This window comes from Lynx canadensis, chromosome C1 (assembly GCF_007474595.2).
Source record: "Lynx canadensis isolate LIC74 chromosome C1, mLynCan4.pri.v2, whole genome shotgun sequence".
Lineage (NCBI taxonomy): Eukaryota > Metazoa > Chordata > Mammalia > Carnivora > Felidae > Lynx > Lynx canadensis.
Genome location: NC_044310.1, coordinates 75,127,873 through 75,146,511, shown reverse-complemented (window position 1 = coordinate 75,146,511; position 18,639 = coordinate 75,127,873). Strand labels below are relative to the sequence as shown.

The following is an 18,639-nucleotide window of genomic DNA, read 5'->3' as shown; positions in this document are numbered from 1 at the left end:
CAGCAATACATTAAAAAAACAACATTCACCACAATCAAGTGAGATTTATTCCTGGGACACAAGGATGTTTCAACATTTGGAAATCAATCAAAGTAATACGTCACATCAATAAGAGAAAGGATAAGAACTGTATAATTTCAATAGATACAGAAAAAAGCATTTGACAAAGTACAACACCATTCATGATAAAAAGCCCTCAACAAAGCAATTTTGAAGAAACATAGTTCAACAGAATAAAGGCCATATATGAGAAACCCACAGTGAACATCATACTCAATGGATAAAACAGAGCTTGTCCCCTAAGGTCAGGAAAAAGACATGGGTGTCCAAGCCCACCACTGTTATCAACATAGTACTGGAAGTTCTAGCCACAACAATCAGACAACAAAAAGAAATAAAAGGCATCCAAATTGGTGAGGAAGAAGTAAAGCTTTCACTTTTTACAGATGACATGATACTACTGAAAACCCTAAAGACTCCACCAAAAAACCGCTAGAACTGATAAATGAATTCAGTAAGACTGTAGGATACGAAATCAACATACAAAAATCCACTGCATTTCTATGCACTAATAATGAAAGAGTAGAAAGTGAAATTAAGAAAACAACCCCATTTACAACTGCACTAAAAATAATAAAATATATAGGAATATACTTAACCAAAGAGATGAAAAACCTGTACTCTGGAAACTATAAAACATTGATGAAAGAAATTGAAGATGTCACAAATGGAATGACATTCCATGCTCATGGATGGAAGAATAAATATTGTTGTTTTTTTTTTATTTTTTTTTTTCAACGTTTATTTATTTTTGGGACAGAGAGAGACAGAGCATGAACGGGGGAGGGGCAGAGAGAGAGGGAGACACAGAATCGGAAACAGGCTCCAGGCTCTGAGCCATCAGCCCAGAGCCTGACGCGGGGCTCGAACTCCCAGACCGCGAGATCGTGACCTGGCTGAAGTCGGACGCTTAACCGACTGCGCCACCCAGGCGCCCCAAGAATAAATATTGTTAAAATGTCTGTACTACTCAAAGCAACCCACACATGTAATGCAATCCCTATCAAAATACCAAAAGCCTTCTTCCCAAAACTAGAACAACAATTCTAAAATTTGTGTAGAACCACAAAAGACCCCGAATAACCAAAGCAACCTCGAAAAAGAAAAACAGAACTGGAGATTTCACAACTCCAGACTTCAAGTTATATTACAAAGCTATAGTGATCAAAACAGTATGGTATTGGCACAAAAATAGATACATACATCAATGGAACAGAATAGAAAATCCAGAAATACACTTCAATTATATGGGCAATTAATCTTAGACAAAGGAAGAATGAATAAAGAATGGGTAAAAGACAGTCTCTTCAGTAAATGGTGTTGGGAAAACTGGACAGCTACATGCAAAAGAATGAAACTGGACTATTTTCTTAAACCATACACAAAAATAAACTCAAAATGGATTAAAGACCTAAATGTGAGACCTGAAACCAAAAAATCCTAGAAGAGAGCACAGGCAGTAATTTCTCTGACATTGGCAGTAGCAACGTCTGTAGTGAGGTTTTTCTAGACAGGTCCCCTGAAACAAGGGAAACAAAAGCAAAAGATACTCTTAGGATAACATCAAAGTAAAAAGATTGTGCACAGCAAAAGAAACAATCAACAAAACCAAAAGTAACCTATGGAATGGGAGAAGATATTTGCAAATGACATACCCTATCAAGGGTTAGTATCTAAAATATATAAAGAACTTATAAACTCAACACCCAAAAAATAAATAATCCAATTAAAAATTGGGCAGAGGGGCACCTGAGTCACTCAGTTGGTTAAACATCTGACTTTAGCTCAGGTCATGATCTCACAGTTCGTGAGTTTGAGCCCCATGTCAGGATCTGTGCTGACAGACCGCAGAGCCTGGAGCCTGCTTTGGATTCTGTGTCTCCCCCCTGTATCTGCCCCTCCACCGCTTATGCTCTGTTTCTCTCTCTCTCAAAAATAAATACATATTTTAAAAAATGGGCAGAAAACACGAACATTTTTTCCAAAGAAGACATACAGATAGCCTATAAGCACATAAAAAGATGCACAATATCCCTCATCATCAGAAAAATGCAAATCAAAACCACAATGAGATATCATATCACATCTGTCAGAATGGCTAAAATCAAAAACAAGAAACAAATACTGGCAAGGATATGGAGAAAAAGGAACCCCTGTGCACTGTTGGTAGGAATGCAAACAGGTGGAACCACTGTGGAAAACAGTATGGAGGTTCCTCAAAAAGTTAAAAATAGCTACTCCTGAGTGGCTCAGTCCAACTCTTGATTTCAGCTCAGGTCATGATCCTAGGGTCATGGGAACAAGCCCTGCAATAGGCTCTGTGCTGAGCATGGAACCTGCTAAAGATTCTCTCTTTCTCTTTCTCTCTCTCTCTCCCTCCCTCCCTCCGTCCCTCTGCCCCTCTCCCCACCTCTCATGCTCTCTCTCTCAGAAAGAAAAAAAGAGAAAGTTAAAAATAGAACTACCCTATGATCCAGTAATTGCACTACTGGGTATTTTCCCAAAAAATACAAAAACACAGATTCAAAGATATACATGCACCCCTATGTTTATGGCAGCATTATTTACAGCAGCCAAACCATGCAAGCAGCCCAAGTATCCATAGATAAATGAATGCATAAAGGGGATGTGTACATATATACAATGGAATATTATTCAGCCATACCAAAGAATGAAATCTTTCCATCCGCAACAACATAGATGGATCTAGAAAGTATATTGCTAAGTGAAATAAGTCAGAGAAAGACATATGATTTCACTCATATGTGGAATTTAAGAAACAAAACAAACAAGCAAAGGAAAAAAGAAAAAAGACAAACCAAGAAACTCTTGACTACAGAGAACAAACTGATGGTTACCTGAGCACAGGTGGGTGGCAAGTGGGTGAAATAGGTGAAAGGATTAAGGAAGGTACTTTTCATGATGAGCACTGTGTGGTGTATGCAATTGTTGTATCACTATACTGTGCACCTGTAACTGATATAACACTGTCCATTAACAATACTGGAATTAAAATAAAACTAATACAAAACGCAAGAAAGAATCACCAAACTCAAAGATAGGGCACTGGAATTCATCCAGTCAGAGAATAGGATTTAGAGGGAAGGAGGAGGTAGCAGATTGTATTTAACTAGGCTGAAATTTCCTCACAGAGATTATGATGTTTTTCTTGTTTGTTTCTTGCTTGTCTTTCAACACTGCAGTATGCAGTAGATATTCAAAGTGTTTGGTTTGAATATTTGCCTGACTTATGAAAGATGCAGTTATAAAAAAAACTGTTGACCCAGTAATGACTGATCATTTTCTAAGTTGTTAAAAATTTTCAGCATTTATCTCTGAACTCAGGAGGTTAATTTTCTTTTGTCATTGAAATTATACAATTTATTCTCTGTGTTGCATAGCATGGCTGCTTCCTTAAAAACAAACAAAAATAGTATATTCACAAAATTCATACATACTTTGGGGTTATATTCACTGTAACTGTGGACTTATGGTTTCTCACAGCCCTAAGGACAAGACTTGGAGTATTAAAAAAATTGCAAATGACTTCAATCTCAAAGTTGCAGTCTCAAAGGTTGCAAAACAGTCTCTTCCACTAATACATGCAGTTTCTGAGAATTCAGGCCAAATACACCCAGCTTGCTCAGTGAGAAATGTTCAGGAAGTTACCGTTGAAACGACTTACTGAGCTTGCTTTGTGGTTTTAGTTTCTGTAGTGAGGTTTTGAAGACTTACCACTTTTGGTTTTTATTTCATATTCTAATCACCTGACCTCTGAAGGTCTGGGGGAGTGAGTGGTGGTAAGAAATCCCCAGGACCAGGTAAAAAGTATATCAGAAACCAACACAGCTAAACTGAGGAACAAGGGACTCCTAGCACATTTTCATGTAAGCAGCTTTCTTACCTGCTCCAAAGTATCTCTGCTACTAATTTTACAGTTAAGGTAAGATTGGGGCAAGGGTGGAGAAGATTTGCCAATGGTCAGAATGTTTTGAAAACTTTCTATCCAGGATATGCAGCCGAAACCTGATGTGCACCATTAGATGTCATTAAAGACTAAATTGTGGTGTTGTAAGACAGGTGGCAGAGTTCCTCAAGCCCCAGCTATGTCTGCTTACTGATGAATTAGACATGTGCATGTGTGGGGACTAAACCGACAATCTGAAATGTCTTAACACTGTTTTCCTCCCTTTGCCACCTTAGGATCTATGGAGATCATAACTGCCACTTATGTTACCTTTGTCTTTTGATAAAACCTGATTAAGTTACCTCAAGCTGCAGCCTGAATGTTTGAAGAATTGTGACTGTATTATTTTTGTGAGAAAGAGAAATGAATGAGACACAATGCAAACAGCTTGCTTACATTGTTAAAAATGGAAAAAGAAAAAAATTGAAACTCGGACTGAACAATGAAGAGGTTTAATGAAAACAGCTGCACATTTTTAGTCATAGTCTTGTACTTTGAAGGTGGATTTCTTCCTTTAGAAATAGTACTGGATTAATTGACTTTGACTTCTTGGCTCACACTCATTCCTTAAAGCTTTTTGTGCTAGGTTCTATTTCTACTACTCTATTGCCTCTACTATTATGGAATCACTTCATTCCAGTTGCCCAACTTGACCCATCCATAGTGTCTGGCAATTTTGATCGCTCCTTAGAACTCACACCTTTGAATTTCTTATCATGGCACATGCTTCAGGCATCTCCTTCTTGTTTGACTTCAACTTGTCTCCTTGCTAAGAGCTTTTCCTCCTCCAAACTCAAACCAAAAACAACACAAAAGCAAAAAGCAACAATTACAAACAAAACCAACTAGACTTGTTTGGCTGAAAACAGATGGTTTCTTCTAGATACCTCATCACTTAGTAATTCTGAACTTTTTCTCCTATATTTCCTCACATTTTCCTTCTTTATACTTTTTCCGCATCTCCTGCAGCTCTCTTTTTTAAGCTAGCAGTTATACTGGTATATACAACTATTTTATTTACTTCCATTTTTTCACAAACAGGCTAAGAGTGTTGAGTAGAAATGCCAGCATCATACAGATAGCCAGTTGTAGGGCTGGTACTGAAAATCAAGTCTGCCTTACTTCAAAGCCAAAATGTATATTTGTGTGTGTGTGTGTGTGTATCTATTCTTGCACTGTTTTTATTTACGAAAGTTTATGAGGCTCTAACAGAATTAAGAAGGATGCATCTCAGAGCACACACCACAGTTCGGGTTAGGGATGGCAAAACAATAGTTATATGTCGGTGTGAACACATTGAATTTGCAAAGATATTTTGGAGACTGGGCTCTCCTAAAGTATTAAGATGCCACCCAGATATCATTTGGGGGCAATGTGTAAAATACTTCTATTAATAGAAATACACAGTACTAAATTATTCCTCAGGAGTTCTCAATATTCAGACAAATCTACTCCCTCTCCCATGAGTGACATCATCCCAAAGCACAGCAGCTTGTAAGCCTCCAACATCTGCAAACAGACTGATTGTGTACCTTCTGTTTTCCTAGATAATTGTTGTAGATCATCACTGCCAGTTCCCCATATCTTTGTAGTCTAAAAATGATTATGATCCCTGCTTTATACAAATCAGGCAACCAGAAATCTACAAATGTAAGGTACTAATACTGTATTGGATATATGTCAGAATGGAAAGAGACTTGGCATATGAGTCTGTAAAATCATGGAATCCCTCTCTGGGTTCAGGTTGGCCTGGGTATTTCCTGGCTCCCGAGTCCATGATGCTATGTCATTTGCAAAGGATCACCTATGATCTGCTCCTAACCAGTTTGTTTTTATTTGTCACCTGAATAGTTTCCAGTGCATTAGCTATAAGGAAGAGGGAAGAAGGGGGTTTTATAATTTTTAAAAAGCAGTTTTACCACTGGATAATAAGGGAATCCATAATTTTTCATTGCATGATTTTAGTGAAAGAAAAAGCCAAGCAGATGTTGGGTTTTTAGCTTCTGTAGTCTACAATGGAAGAAAATGCCCTTTATAAGGCAAAGCAGGAAAGCAAACATTTGCTTGAGTATCAGATAGCCTAAAATGCTTTAGCAGGAACTCTTCAGGTTAGAGGAATTGATGCCTAGAAGTTAGAAAATAAATGGTCAAGTATTCTTTAAGAAGTATTTTCATTTACTCCCTCATTCATAAAACCATTATGCAGTGAAGTTTTGGTTGAAGGCACTACTATAGCTATACAAAAAAAATTCCTTAAAAGTACAGCTACAAGTAAACAATTACGATTTGTTAGTGCTACATAACGACATGGCAAGATTTAACATAATATGGTTTGACTAGACATAGCCCTAAATGAGAGTGAAGCAAGCTGATAAAGGCCAAGCAAGCGTAATATAGCAAATAGTGGTCCTAAAGATTCAATCTAAGGATTCACGGAGGTAAAAACTAAGAAACATAAGTAAGCCAGAAACCAAAGGGAAGGAGTCAGATTTAAACTAGTCAGTAGGTAAAACTCAGGAAATGGATTTCCTTATGCCCATTAAACATTTAAGAACCAATGGAGCAGCCTATAATATAGTCCTCCTTAGGGCCTACAGCTTTTTTACTCTGACCCTCTTGGCTGTCCTTTTTTCAAAACTTTCTTCAGAAACTGAGGCCATTTGGGGAAGCAGTACGTCACCAAGTTCAGAAAGTAAAATGACCTTCTCTTCGGTAAGACTGGATATTTCAGTCCATCTCATCTCTTCCCTTGCAGACCAGGGAACATGGCCTCAGAGATCCGCATGCCGGCCCCAGTGTGCCTCATTGAGAACACTGAAGGGCAACTGGTGGTTAATCAGGAAGCTTTGGAGATCCTGTCAGCCACCAAGAATCCTCTCGTGGTGGTGGCCATTGTGGGCCTCTACCGCACAGGCAAATCCTACCTGATGAACAAGCTGGCTGGGAAGAACAAGGGTGAGTGCACCAAAAAGCTCTGCGGAGTCCCTTCTGTCCACCTACACTGCCTGCATTGAACGTGGTGATGCAAGGACAGGAAGTTAGAGAACGCGGAAGAATATTGAAAACTGATGTTTGGGTAATAGCTGGCTAATTATGTTCTGAGAAAAAAAGGCAGAGGTCTTTTCCTGACATATCACCTCTTTTTTTCCCCTTAGTATTGCCTTGGGAAAAGCATACTTTCCAATCTTAAGGAGTAAGACGTCAATAAAATAATTTTTTATTGTTTTTTAAATTTTAGTTTTTGGGAGAGGGAGAGAGAGAGCACAAACAGGGGAGAGGGGCAAAGGAAGGGGGGAGTGAGAGAGGGAGAGGGAGAGGGAGAGAATCTTAAGCAGGCTCCAAACTCAGCACAGAGCCCAATGTGGGGCTCAATCCCACAACACTGAGATCATGACCTGAGCGGAAATCAAGAGGTGAACATTCAACCAACTGAGACATCCAGGTGCCCCAATAAAATAATTTCTATATATGCAATTATAAACTATTAAAATTTTAGCAGCATGACATTCTTGTAAAAAGGAAAAACATCAAATTTCCAACCTATGATATTTGATATTTTAATTTTTCCATTCCTCTATTCTAATTCAGATCAATATTGGTTATAGTTTTTGATGTGTCCTCATCTTGAATTTCTTAAACCCAAGTTCAGTTGTCAAGAAGGTCTCCAATTTGCAGATCCCCTCCTCTATTACAACCTCTTCCCTACCCCTTGCAGGCTTCTCTATTGGATCTACAGTGCAGTCTCACACCAAAGGAATCTGGATGTGGTGTATGCCTCATCCCAAGAAGCCAGACCACACCCTAGTTCTTCTGGACACAGAGGGTCTAGGAGATGTAGAGAAAGTAAGGAACAGAAATCCCTTTTGATTCCTCCCCACCTCTGAACATTCTTTACACAGGGAGGTTTTATGTTTTGTTCTGTTTTTCTAAATTTGTACTTCTCCTTGACAGAGTATACCTTTTTTTTCCTTTTCTATTTTTAATAGTCAAGACTTGGAAATCTGAGGTGAGAAAAATATATTTATAAGCCAGAATCATGACTGGGACAAGACACTAAAATATGGAGTTAGGAAGTTAACTGAAATACGGAAAAGATGATACAAATAAAACCACTGTCCTAAGTCTGATCCTGCAGAGAAGAGTGATTAGGAGTGAGCTCTGGGTCAGAGGATCTTGGATTCAAATCAGAGTTCTGGCACTTGTAGCTCTCTGACTTTGACAAGCAAAACTCCCCCAAATCTTTTATTTCCTCTTTGGTCTTATCCAACTTAACATTTGAACAGTAGACACATGGACTTTTTTCCACTTCTATGCTGGTATTTAACAACCAACCCACTGAGTGGGGGTGGGAGAAGCCTTGACTTCTTGACTTGTAGAAGCCTTGACTGGTAGCACCTGCCAGTTTTCTAAATACTCCCATCATGGCTGATTCCAACAAACTGCAGGTTCAGAATAGATGTATACAGTTAGCTCCTGTGACCTAGTAAGAACTGGCTCTAGCACATAACTGAATCTTTCCCTTGAACTTCCCTAGTCTTTTATGTTTTCATTTTGCTTTTGATTTATCACAAAATCAAAACAGTCACCTCATTTTGTGCTTTAGTTTTTCTCATCTATAACAATTGGAGATAGTAGTTATAAAGCTATCTTATGGCACTGTTTTGAGTATTAGATAAGATCAGTAATATGGATTAGTGTGTGTTTTTTAAATTCTTTTTTAAAAAATATTTATTCATTGTGAGAGAGATAGCACACACAGGGGAGGAGCAGAGACAGACGAAGACAGAGAATCCCAAGCGGGGCCACACTGTCAACATGAAGCCTGATGTGGAACTCGAACTCATGAACTGTGAGATCATGATCTGAGCCAAAATCAAGAGTTGGGACACTTAACTGACTGAGTCACCCAGGCATTCCTGAATTACTGTGCATTGTACTGTAATAACTAGTCAATAAAATAAATAACTAGTCAATAAAATAGATACATGCATGTGTGTACAGGCCAAATTTGTTTTACACAATTGAAAATTGTGATTTTTTTAATGCCAGTATAATTAATGTATACTGTTATATTAGTTTCAGGTGCATCATATAGACATTCAACAATTCTATACATTACTCAGTGCTCATCACTATAAGTGTACTCTTAGTCCTCTTCAGCTATTTCATCCATCTACCCACCCACCCACCTCCCCTCTGGTAACCTTCTGTTTGTTCTCTATAGTTAAGAGTCTGGTTTTTATTTTTGTCTCTTTTTTCTTTGTTTTATTTCTTAAATTCCACATGAGTGAAATCATATGTCTTTATGAAATTATTTAAGAAATTACTTGTCTTTCTCTGACCGACTTATTTCACTTAGCATTATATCCTCTAGATCCATGTTGTTGCAAATGGCAAGAATTCATTCTTTTTTTACAGATGAGTAATGTTCCGTTGTATATAAATTCCACATATTCTTTATCCATTCATCTATCAACACTTGAGGAGCTTCCATATTTTGGCTACTGTAAATAATGTCACACTAAACATGGGGTGCATATATCTTTTCAAATTAGTTTCTTTTGTATTATTTGGGTAAATACCCAATAATAGAATCACTAGATCATATGGTAATTCTATTTTTAACTTTTTTTTTAATGTTTATTTGTTTTTGAGATAGAGACAGAGAGGCGCAGCATGAGCAGGGGAAGGGCAGAGAGAGGAAGACACAGAATTTGAAGCTGGCTCCAGGCTCTGAGCTGTCAGCACAGAGCCCGACGTGAGGCTCAGACTCACAAACCATGAGATTATGACTGGAGCCGAAGTCAAACGCTTAACCAATGAGCCACCCAGGCATTCCTCTATTTTTAACTTAAAAAAATTTTTTTTAATGTTTATTTATTTTTGAGAGACAGAGCGTGAGCAGGGGAAGAGCAGAGAGAGAGGGAGACACAGAATTTGAAGCAGGCTCCAGGCCCTGAGCTGTCAGCACAGAGCCCGACAGGGGGCTTGAACTCACTAATTGTGAGATCATGATCTGAGCCGAAGTCCAACGCTTAACCAACTAAGTCACCCAGGCTCCCCTATTTTTAACTTTGTAAGGAACCTCCATGCTTTTTTCCACAATAGTTGCACCAGTTTGCATTCCCATCAACAGTGTACAAGGGTTCCTTTTTCACCACATCCTCACCAATACTTGTTTTTGTGTTTTTGATGTAAATCTTGATTTTAAGTATTCTAGTTACTCCACAAACTTTGACTATCCATTTTTCAAATACCTAACTAGTTATAAAAGGAACTGATGTGGGGCGCCTGGGTGGCTTGGTCGGTTAAGCGTCCGACTTCGGCTCAGGTCATGATCTCACGGTCCGTGAGTTCAAGCCCCGCGTCGGGCTCTGTGCTGACAGCTCAGAGCCTGGAGCCTGTTTCAGATTCTGTGTCTCCCTCTCTCTCTCTGCCCCTCCCCTGTTCATGCTCTGTCTCTCTCTGTCTCAAAAATAAATAAACGTTAAAAAAAAAAAAAGGAACTGATGAATTAAAAATATATGGTTCTGTATAAAAATTATCAATGTGAATAGAACTATTCTATTCAAAGTTCATATGTTTCTCACGATCATTTTTGTTGGTCTTGTTTAACATTTGTAGGTCAAGGGACTATTTTTAATGATTGTTCATCTGGGAATACCATGAGACATGACTTAAATTTGTTCTTCTAGGGTGACAAGAAGAATGATACCCAGATATTTGCACTGGCAATACTACTGAGTAGTACCTTTGTATACAATACTATGAACAAAATTGACCAGAGAGCTATGGACTTGTTGCAGTATCCTTTTGTGGTCCAAGATGGCACCAAAGCCAGAGAGAACTCTATTCACCAGTTGTGTTTGTGAGTCTTTGTGAATCAAACACAAAAATGAAAACATAATAAGTGTTAAGGTACAAGAAAAAGAGTCCTTATATTTACAAATGAAATGAGGAGTAGGTTAAGACCCAAAGGGGAAATAAAAGTATAGGGAGACCTGGAATTAAATATGGGCTTAGATGTAGTCCTATATCCATGAGTTTTCCTTAACTGCATCCCAGCTATGTGACAGAACTGTCAAATCTGCTCTGGACAGTATCCTCACCTGATCTTGATGGGGTTGAAGATACAACTAACTTTGCTAACTTCTACCCAGACTTAGTGTGGACTCTGAGAGATTTCTACCTAGACCTAGAAATAGACGGGCAACTTATCACAGCAGATGAATACCTGGAGAAATCACTGAAGCTAAAGGAAGGTAACAGGGACTTCAGTTTTGGGAAGAGAGAGAGAGAGAATTAATACAAGAAATTACCTCTCGTGTACAGGCAGTTAAATTCATTGTCACCTGGCTAAACTACCAAATAAATATTAATTTATAGTGAACTAATAGACTCATCAATATTAAACTGTATTACTCCCCTGTTCTTGGAGCAAATTTTCTTTTCCTTTCCCTGATTAGTTACCTTTTAGCTTTTTGCCTAGGTTCTGTGAACATGTATTGACATAAATAATCAGGTGGAAGGCACATTTAATTGAAGAGAATAAATTAACACAAATGTTAATATTATACTAAATGAATCCTATTTTTTCTTCCCCAGGCACCGATAAAAGCCTTCAAAATTTCAATTTGCCCCGTCTATGTATAAAAGAATTCTTTCCAATAAGGAAATGCTTTATCTTCGACTCTCCTGCTCACTGGAAGAAGTTTGCCCAGCTTGAGACACTGCGTAATGATGAGCTGGATCCTGATTTTGTGCAACAAGTGGCAGCATTCTGTTCCTACATCTTCAACTGTTCCAAGACTAAGACTCTTTCAGGAGGCATCAAGGTCAATGGACCCCGTGAGTACCTTTTTTAGTTTTTTCCTTCAATTCAACATAAAGAATAGGGTACTGTTAAAAGTTTCTCCTTCCACTGTCAATGTTGAAAATGCATTTCATGAAATTCCAGTGGGTACCAAAAATATTTCTTGTCCATTTTTAGTAATGCCTCCAAAGCAGAACAAAATAGAAACATACCCTGAAAAAAAGGTCAAGGTAAAGACGTTCTCCCCATAAGTGGTCCACCATTGAACTAGACTAAACCACATGGGTTGGCATCATTTGTTTCACCAATAGAGCACATTATATATCACAGCCTTTGGGAGACACAAGATGAGGATATATTCTCTGTAGAAATGAAGTAAGCTCACATAAACATTAAACAGAGGCCCAGGTTGTCTAGAACCCTAAAAGAAATCTAAGCAGAATTCTAGGTCCAGTTTCTCCTACAATCTGTACGTCTCAGAAGGCTGTAAATTATTACTGCACTCTGGAAGGAAGTTGAGTGCAAACAAAAGTATGCAAAGGACAAGGGAGACAAACAGGAAAGTTCCAACAAAGGGTAGAGGAGACGTAATCTAATGTGCTTACTTTGTGCTTTTCTAGAGCAGGATAACACTCATGCCAGCTTTACATACTGAAGTGAAAGACTGAAGGTAATTCTGAAGAGAATAGAAACCTGAGGAAGAGGGAAATAAAGGGAAGAGTAAAGAGGCAAAAGGCCCATAGCCTTCTAATCAAATGAAAATGCCTAACTTTATATAACCGTTTTCTCATTCCACAATGGGAAAAAGATGAAACGTGGATGATCACACACATCTTGAGTCTTCCCCTTTGAATACTTTCTTTTCAATCTTAAAAAGAACAATCTTGCTTCTTGGTCACATAATTTCCCAAAGGAATTTATTTGGGCCACATGAACAGTATGCAGAATGCTAAGAAAATGCAGGCAATGTGTTGGGAAATTAACATGCACAGAATTATCCAGTGTGCCACATGCCCTCTTTCTTGCAAATAATATAAGCATCTCTTCCCCCTGTGAAGATCTGAAGAGCCTAGTGCAGACCTGTGTTAATGCCATCAGCCGTGGGGATCTGCCCTGCATGGAGAACTCCGTTGTGGCCTTGGCCCAGATCAAGAACTCAGCAGCAGTGAAAAAGGCCATTGCCCACTATGACCAGCAGATGGACCAGAAGGTGCAGCTGCCCACAGAAACTCTCTCCGAGCTCCTGGACCTGCATGGGGCCTGTGAAAGGGAGGCTATAGAAATCTTCATGAAGAACTGTTTCAAGGATGTGAACCAAAAGTTCCAGAAGCAATTAGAGGTAATTATCTTTTTCCCCCATCTAGTTCATGGGACTTATGAGCCATAAGAGGCAAAGTTGATTTTTATTGCTATGAAAGGCAAACAGGGAATGAATGATGAAGAGCAATCCTCACTAGACTGAAAAAATAATGATTACCACTTCTGTGATCAAGTTATCACTGTTATTCTGAAAACAAACAAACATGTGACTACTCTGGGCCCTACAGATTCTGAAGCTTCCACATGCACACAACCTACCTTACCACGTTACACCTATGTAGAGTCACCTTTTCCCTTAAAACATTTTATGCATAAGGTATTCATTAGCTTTCCTTTTTTTATTAAATAAGCATACAGAATTGCCAAATGGGCCTACTAAAAGATTATGTCTCCAGGTTTAATAGCACACACTATATCATTCCAGCCAGGTATTGCATTCCCCTTACTCACTGGTAACCCCAGAAATGTTGTCAAATAGTAGGTTGCATTTAAAATTAAGGCTTGAGGCTAGAGATCTGTAGTCTAAAGACAACATTCAAAGCAGAAATAGCAAAAGAAAGAGGTTTTAGGGGATTCCATACACAAAAGCAAAGTAATTTTTCTACAGTGTATCATCTTTGGAACTTTTCTAGGTTTTGGTGGGAAGGATATAGTCTTACTTGTAGTCCTCCAGTTTCTAGAAAAAATATAAAGATTCTTCTTGAGAACCATTTCTAGACATGCTGAAGTGCTGCTAACAGTTTTTCCATGGCCGCTTATCCCTTTGAAGACTCTGCTAGAAGCCAGAAAGGATGACTTTTGTAACCAGAACATGGAGGCATCATGGAGCCGTTGCTCAGCTTTACTTCAGGCCATATTTGGTCCTCTAGAAAATGAGGTGACGCAGGGGATTTATTCAAAGCCAGGAGGACATTTTCTCTTCATTCAGAAGACAGAAGAGCTGAAAGCAAGGTACTATCAGCAGCCCAGGAAAGGAATGCAGGTATTCTGAGTTTTATCTATCAGTTGCAGGAAAGTGTTAAGGGGCTTCTTTCAAAAATCAATGAGGACAGGAAGGAAGTATTTACACTCTAATCATAGCTGTGGAATTAAACTGAAGTATGTCACCATACTCACCAGACTTTTATTGCAACCATGAACATAAACTGTAATGAAGGGACTGTCTTGGTTACATGGCACAGAATCCCAATAATCGAAGCTAGCTTGAGAAAAAATGGTAATTCCTTGGCTCACTTAAACTAAAAGCAAGATATTTAAATGTCATTGCAAGTATAGCTATGTTCAGGAGTTGAAAGAATGTCATAGATTTCCCCCCTTCCTTCTTTCTTTTCAATCTCCACTTCAGTTTTTTTGTTCTGTTTTCCTTACTATTGGTTTCATTCTCATAGATTTCCCCCCTTCCTTCTTTCTTTTCAATCTCCACTTCAGTTTTTTTGTTGTTTTCCTTACTATTGGTTTCATTCTCAGGCAGGCTCACCCCACATGGCAGCAGGGTGACACCAACAGTTCCAAGCATAACTAGTCTTTTGTGCCCTCAGTCTCAGGAGAGAGTATATTTGCCCAGCATCCGTACCCGCCTCTAACACATCCACGTGTTATTTCCCCACCTGTACCCAAATTCTTTGCACCTAGTGGCCTTGGATGCTCTGATTGGCCAGCCCAGGGCTTGTAACCACCCCTGTGACAGAAGAGACTTGATTGGCAGTTTTACCAAGTATGGGGCTGAGCACTTACATGAAGGAAAAGATCCTGGGACAAAAAGGAAATAAAGGCTTGTAACATTCCTTGTCACGGTTTCCTACTTCTAACTGCATGTTTTTGGGGTTCCTAGGCTGAGAAAGCTCTGCAGAGATATTTGCAGTCCAAACAGTCTACAAGTGATACCATCCTACAGACAGACCTGGCTCTCACAGTGAAGCAAAAGGTGATAGAAGGTGAGACGAAAACAAAGGAGAGGCAAGACAGACATTCCTACAGATGTTAACTTAATTTCGCCTGGTTCACCTGCGATCAGAAAACTGGAGCAAGAATCCCAAAGATGATTCCTAAATGTAAACAGGGCACATACAGTCAGCTGCAATATGGTTTCCTGGAAGGGAAACACAGTTCCAGGGAATTTTCTTTACGATGTGGTAGCAATAACAAGAGTGGGAAGCAGAAGGAAGAGGCCCTTTAATCCTAGAGAGGGTTGTCATTTTCTTTTTTCCTCAGAGGCACGTATGAAAGCAGAGGCTGCAAGGATTGAAGCACAAAGGTTGGAGGCAATTCAAAGGTACAACCAGCAAGTGATGGAGGAAAGGCAGCGACTCCATCTGGAACAAGTGAGACGAATGGAAATGTTCCAAGAGTACCAGTTAAGACAACAGCAGAGGGTCCTGCAACTTCGATTCCAGGTATTCATCAATTATTGCATCTCAGGGTTTTCTCACATCTCCCCTCCCTGTATTGATGAGAGCAGGAAGCAGTGACAAGGGGGAGGGGCAGCACAGTATTATGGCTCAGGACAAGGACTCTGGAGTTAAATATCCCAGGTATGAATCCCAGCTCCCACCTCCTAAATATATGGTTCTTGTAAGCTATCTATCCTCTCTGTGCCTCGGTTTCCTCTTGTGGAAAACAGAGACAGTAATAATACCCACTTGATAGGGTTATTTTGGTAATAAAGTGAGAACATTTGCGTTTTGAACTGTGCATGGCCCAGAATAAGCACTAATATGTGTGAAACGCCCAGGAGCTTTCTAACCCCTGGTAATTAGCACTTGTTTGTTTTTGTTGCTGTTGGTATCTTGGTCATTGCTCTAGACAGTCTTCTTTGGGTGTGATTACCTTATTAAATTAATTCATCTTTTTGTGTCTATGCCCTGTCCTTGCCTTAATCATCACTGGTTCTGAAGGCCTTTACTTGCAGTTTGTTTCATTCAGTCCTTTACAATTATCATTGCTCACAAAGCAGTAGCTCCTATTTATTTCGCACTATACAAAGCACTTTGCATTCATGCTCTCACCTATCCTGTTCATTGCGAAGCACAAGTATTAGGTCCCTATTTCTGCAATGAGAAAAATGAAGTTGCAAAGAGAGAGAACACATTGTCAATATCGACTCAGCAAGTTACCTAAACTGCCTTCCCAGAGAGGAGGATCTGCAATGGTTTGTTTCTGCAAACCTAGTGGAAAAATCTTAGGTGAATACTCTTCTGAGACAACACTTCCCCAGTGTGGCCCGTCGACCAGCAGGTCCCAGTTTCCCAGGCACAAGCTCCAAGACCTTTTGAGATTACAGCTCTGCACTGAAGGGCGGTATAGTCAACCCGAGGCTCTTGGTCCCCTCGCTCTCCTTGTACTTCTGCCCCATAACTGTGAAGACCTAGAAAAAATTGCCTCATCAGAGACTCAGACTCCTTGCGTGATTGTAGAGATCACCTACACACCCTCCTACACACCTACACACCCTCCTCTGCAAGCTAGAGCTGACATTCCTCTCTGTATAGATGAGAATTAAAGTTGAGGTGTGACAAAGATCACCTGAGGAGGATGTATAAAATAAGGGGAGAAGGAGGAGGGGGCCTCAGGGTATATTTCTTGGGACACCAATATTTCAGGGATCGGGAGATGATGCTCCTGGAACTAGAGAGAGAGGTATGGGAGAGGGATTAGACAAGAGGAGACCAAGAATGAGAAATGCACATGAATGGGAAAGAATTCAGGGACTGTCTTCGGTTATTTACTGATGGATTAAAATAAACAAAGAAAATCAATGATTTGGGCTTTTTCCCCTCAAGTGATCTGGACATGAGCGTCTGCTAAACTCCATTGTTTTACTTATCACTCTTTAGGAACAGACCGTAAATCTCAATAGGGAAATCGAAGATGAACGCAGAAGACTTCACAACGAAATCCAGGATCTCCAGAGGAATATTGTCTCACAAGATGATACATGCATCTTACTTTAAAGAGCTAAACATCAGAACTTTCCTCATTCACTTTCACTAAAGAGAAACAAGAATGAGAAACTATAGAACTTGGGACAATCACCACTTAAATAAACTTCATAATTATGTATCAAACTTTTGTACAGTTATATAGTTGCAAGGCTTGTAATTAGTAAAATGTACATTTCAATAATTCCATAGTTTAATTGGTTATCGCTTCCTTAAAGAGACTGTGAATTGTGTAATAAGGGAATTTTATCAATGTCTCTATTTGGGGTGATATTGGGTTGGTTCCATCAGGGAACTTTGTCTTATAACTCAAATTCATCCCTCCAATTTTCCATTTTTGCATTGGGGGGATTAGAAGTGGCCTAAGGGGTGTTATTCACAATGAGCTAAGTCAAGTAGAATTTGGCCAAAGTCATGGGCTGAGTTGAGTATCACCCCTGCCAAGTGGTCTTATGCTGGATGTCATCAGAGGGAGACACCAATGGTGAGGACAACTAACCTCGCTTCTTACGGAAATAGCGTATGGTTCTCAAGTGCGTGTAGGCTCTAGGGGCAATGATGTGAATCCTAGGTACAGTTAGTAAACAGTCTGCTTAGATTTTAAGCTGAAAAAAAATCCCACATGGTAATAAAATAGGGGTACTCCAGAAGATGGAAAGAACTACCAGCATAGAAACTATGCCATTAGCTGAGGGCTAAATAAGACTTTTCTTTGTTCATCCTCACAAAGGGCATAACTTAAATGGGACAGTTTATATCATGAGGCAATTTATATTAGACTTAATGACTGTGTGCCACATGTTTATAATCCTTTAAGGCCTATAAATAAAAGGTATATGGAATGCTAGATAAGGCGTCAAAAAATCTGATGGGGATCATTTAATTTTATGCTTACCTTAGTGCTTAAGTTAAATCATCATAATTTTTTGCAATAACATATAAAAGCCTACTGATTTTTCTCTAAAATTATGGATTGTGTAAACATATTTGTTCGCATATATTTTTAACTGTAAATAACGATTAAATTTTTCAAAAACGTAACTGTACTCCTTTGTTTCTATTTTCTCCAAAATTGGAAACATTTGGAAGGTCCTAAATGTTTCAGACACAAGGTTATCCACTTGCATCCACTGCTCTCTCTCTCTACATGCGCCAAACATGGCCTCTGAACAGCAGGACACTCTCACGTGGCTAGCTTCCAAGACAGAGTGCTCCAAAGAGCAAAATAAGAAATTAAAGATCTCTTAAGACCCAGTGAACTCAACAGCCCTTTCGCTGCATTCTGTTGATCAGGATAGTTCCTAGGGACAGCCCAAGGCAGGAGAAATGAAATCTACCTCACTCTGTGAAGTATGGCAATATATTTGCAGCCATTTTTAATCCATCACTCAATTATGTACAGAGCAAAGGTGGTACATTGATCTCAGCATTCAAAAATTAAGTAAGACTGAAGCTGATGGGCTATTTGGAATACTGACTATGTACAGACACAACTGCATTGTTGAGGGATTTTTTACTACTCAGATTTACAATGGAAAGCT

General features: G+C 39.2%; 1 protein-coding gene across 2 annotated transcripts; it reads left to right on the top strand.

The window, feature by feature from the left end:
* Nucleotides 1-3,845: 3,845 nt before the first annotated feature.
* LOC115520467 (guanylate-binding protein 5-like) lies at nucleotides 3,846-18,139 on the top strand. 2 transcript variants are annotated; one of them, XM_030324839.1, is made up of 11 exons: nucleotides 3,846-3,947; nucleotides 6,783-6,982; nucleotides 7,743-7,870; nucleotides 10,723-10,832; nucleotides 11,093-11,289; nucleotides 11,633-11,875; nucleotides 12,899-13,179; nucleotides 13,930-14,142; nucleotides 14,992-15,094; nucleotides 15,372-15,553; nucleotides 16,994-18,139. In XM_030324839.1, the coding sequence occupies exons 2-11, from the start codon at nucleotides 6,793-6,795 to the stop codon at nucleotides 17,108-17,110; spliced, it is 1,764 nt and encodes a 587-aa protein (XP_030180699.1). In that variant the 5' UTR covers nucleotides 3,846-3,947; nucleotides 6,783-6,792; the 3' UTR covers nucleotides 17,111-18,139. The 2 variants fall into 2 exon arrangements, with proteins under 2 accessions (XP_030180699.1, XP_030180698.1); XM_030324838.1 differs by having other exon boundaries at nucleotides 3,859-4,003.
* Nucleotides 18,140-18,639: the final 500 nt, after the last annotated feature.

What these genes read in the sequence shown, in the direction of transcription:
- LOC115520467 (XM_030324839.1), top strand. Translation starts at nt 6,793, where the DNA reads ATGGCCTCAGAGATCCGCATGCCGGCCCCAGTGTGCCTCATTGAGAAC. An exon ending in GCTGGCTGGGAAGAACAAGG is followed by an intron (nt 6,983 to 7,742) that starts GTGAGTGCACCA and finishes TACCCCTTGCAG; the next exon opens with GCTTCTCTATTGGATCTACA. An exon ending in GAAGCAAAAGGTGATAGAAG is followed by an intron (nt 15,095 to 15,371) that starts GTGAGACGAAAA and finishes TTTTTTCCTCAG; the next exon opens with AGGCACGTATGAAAGCAGAG.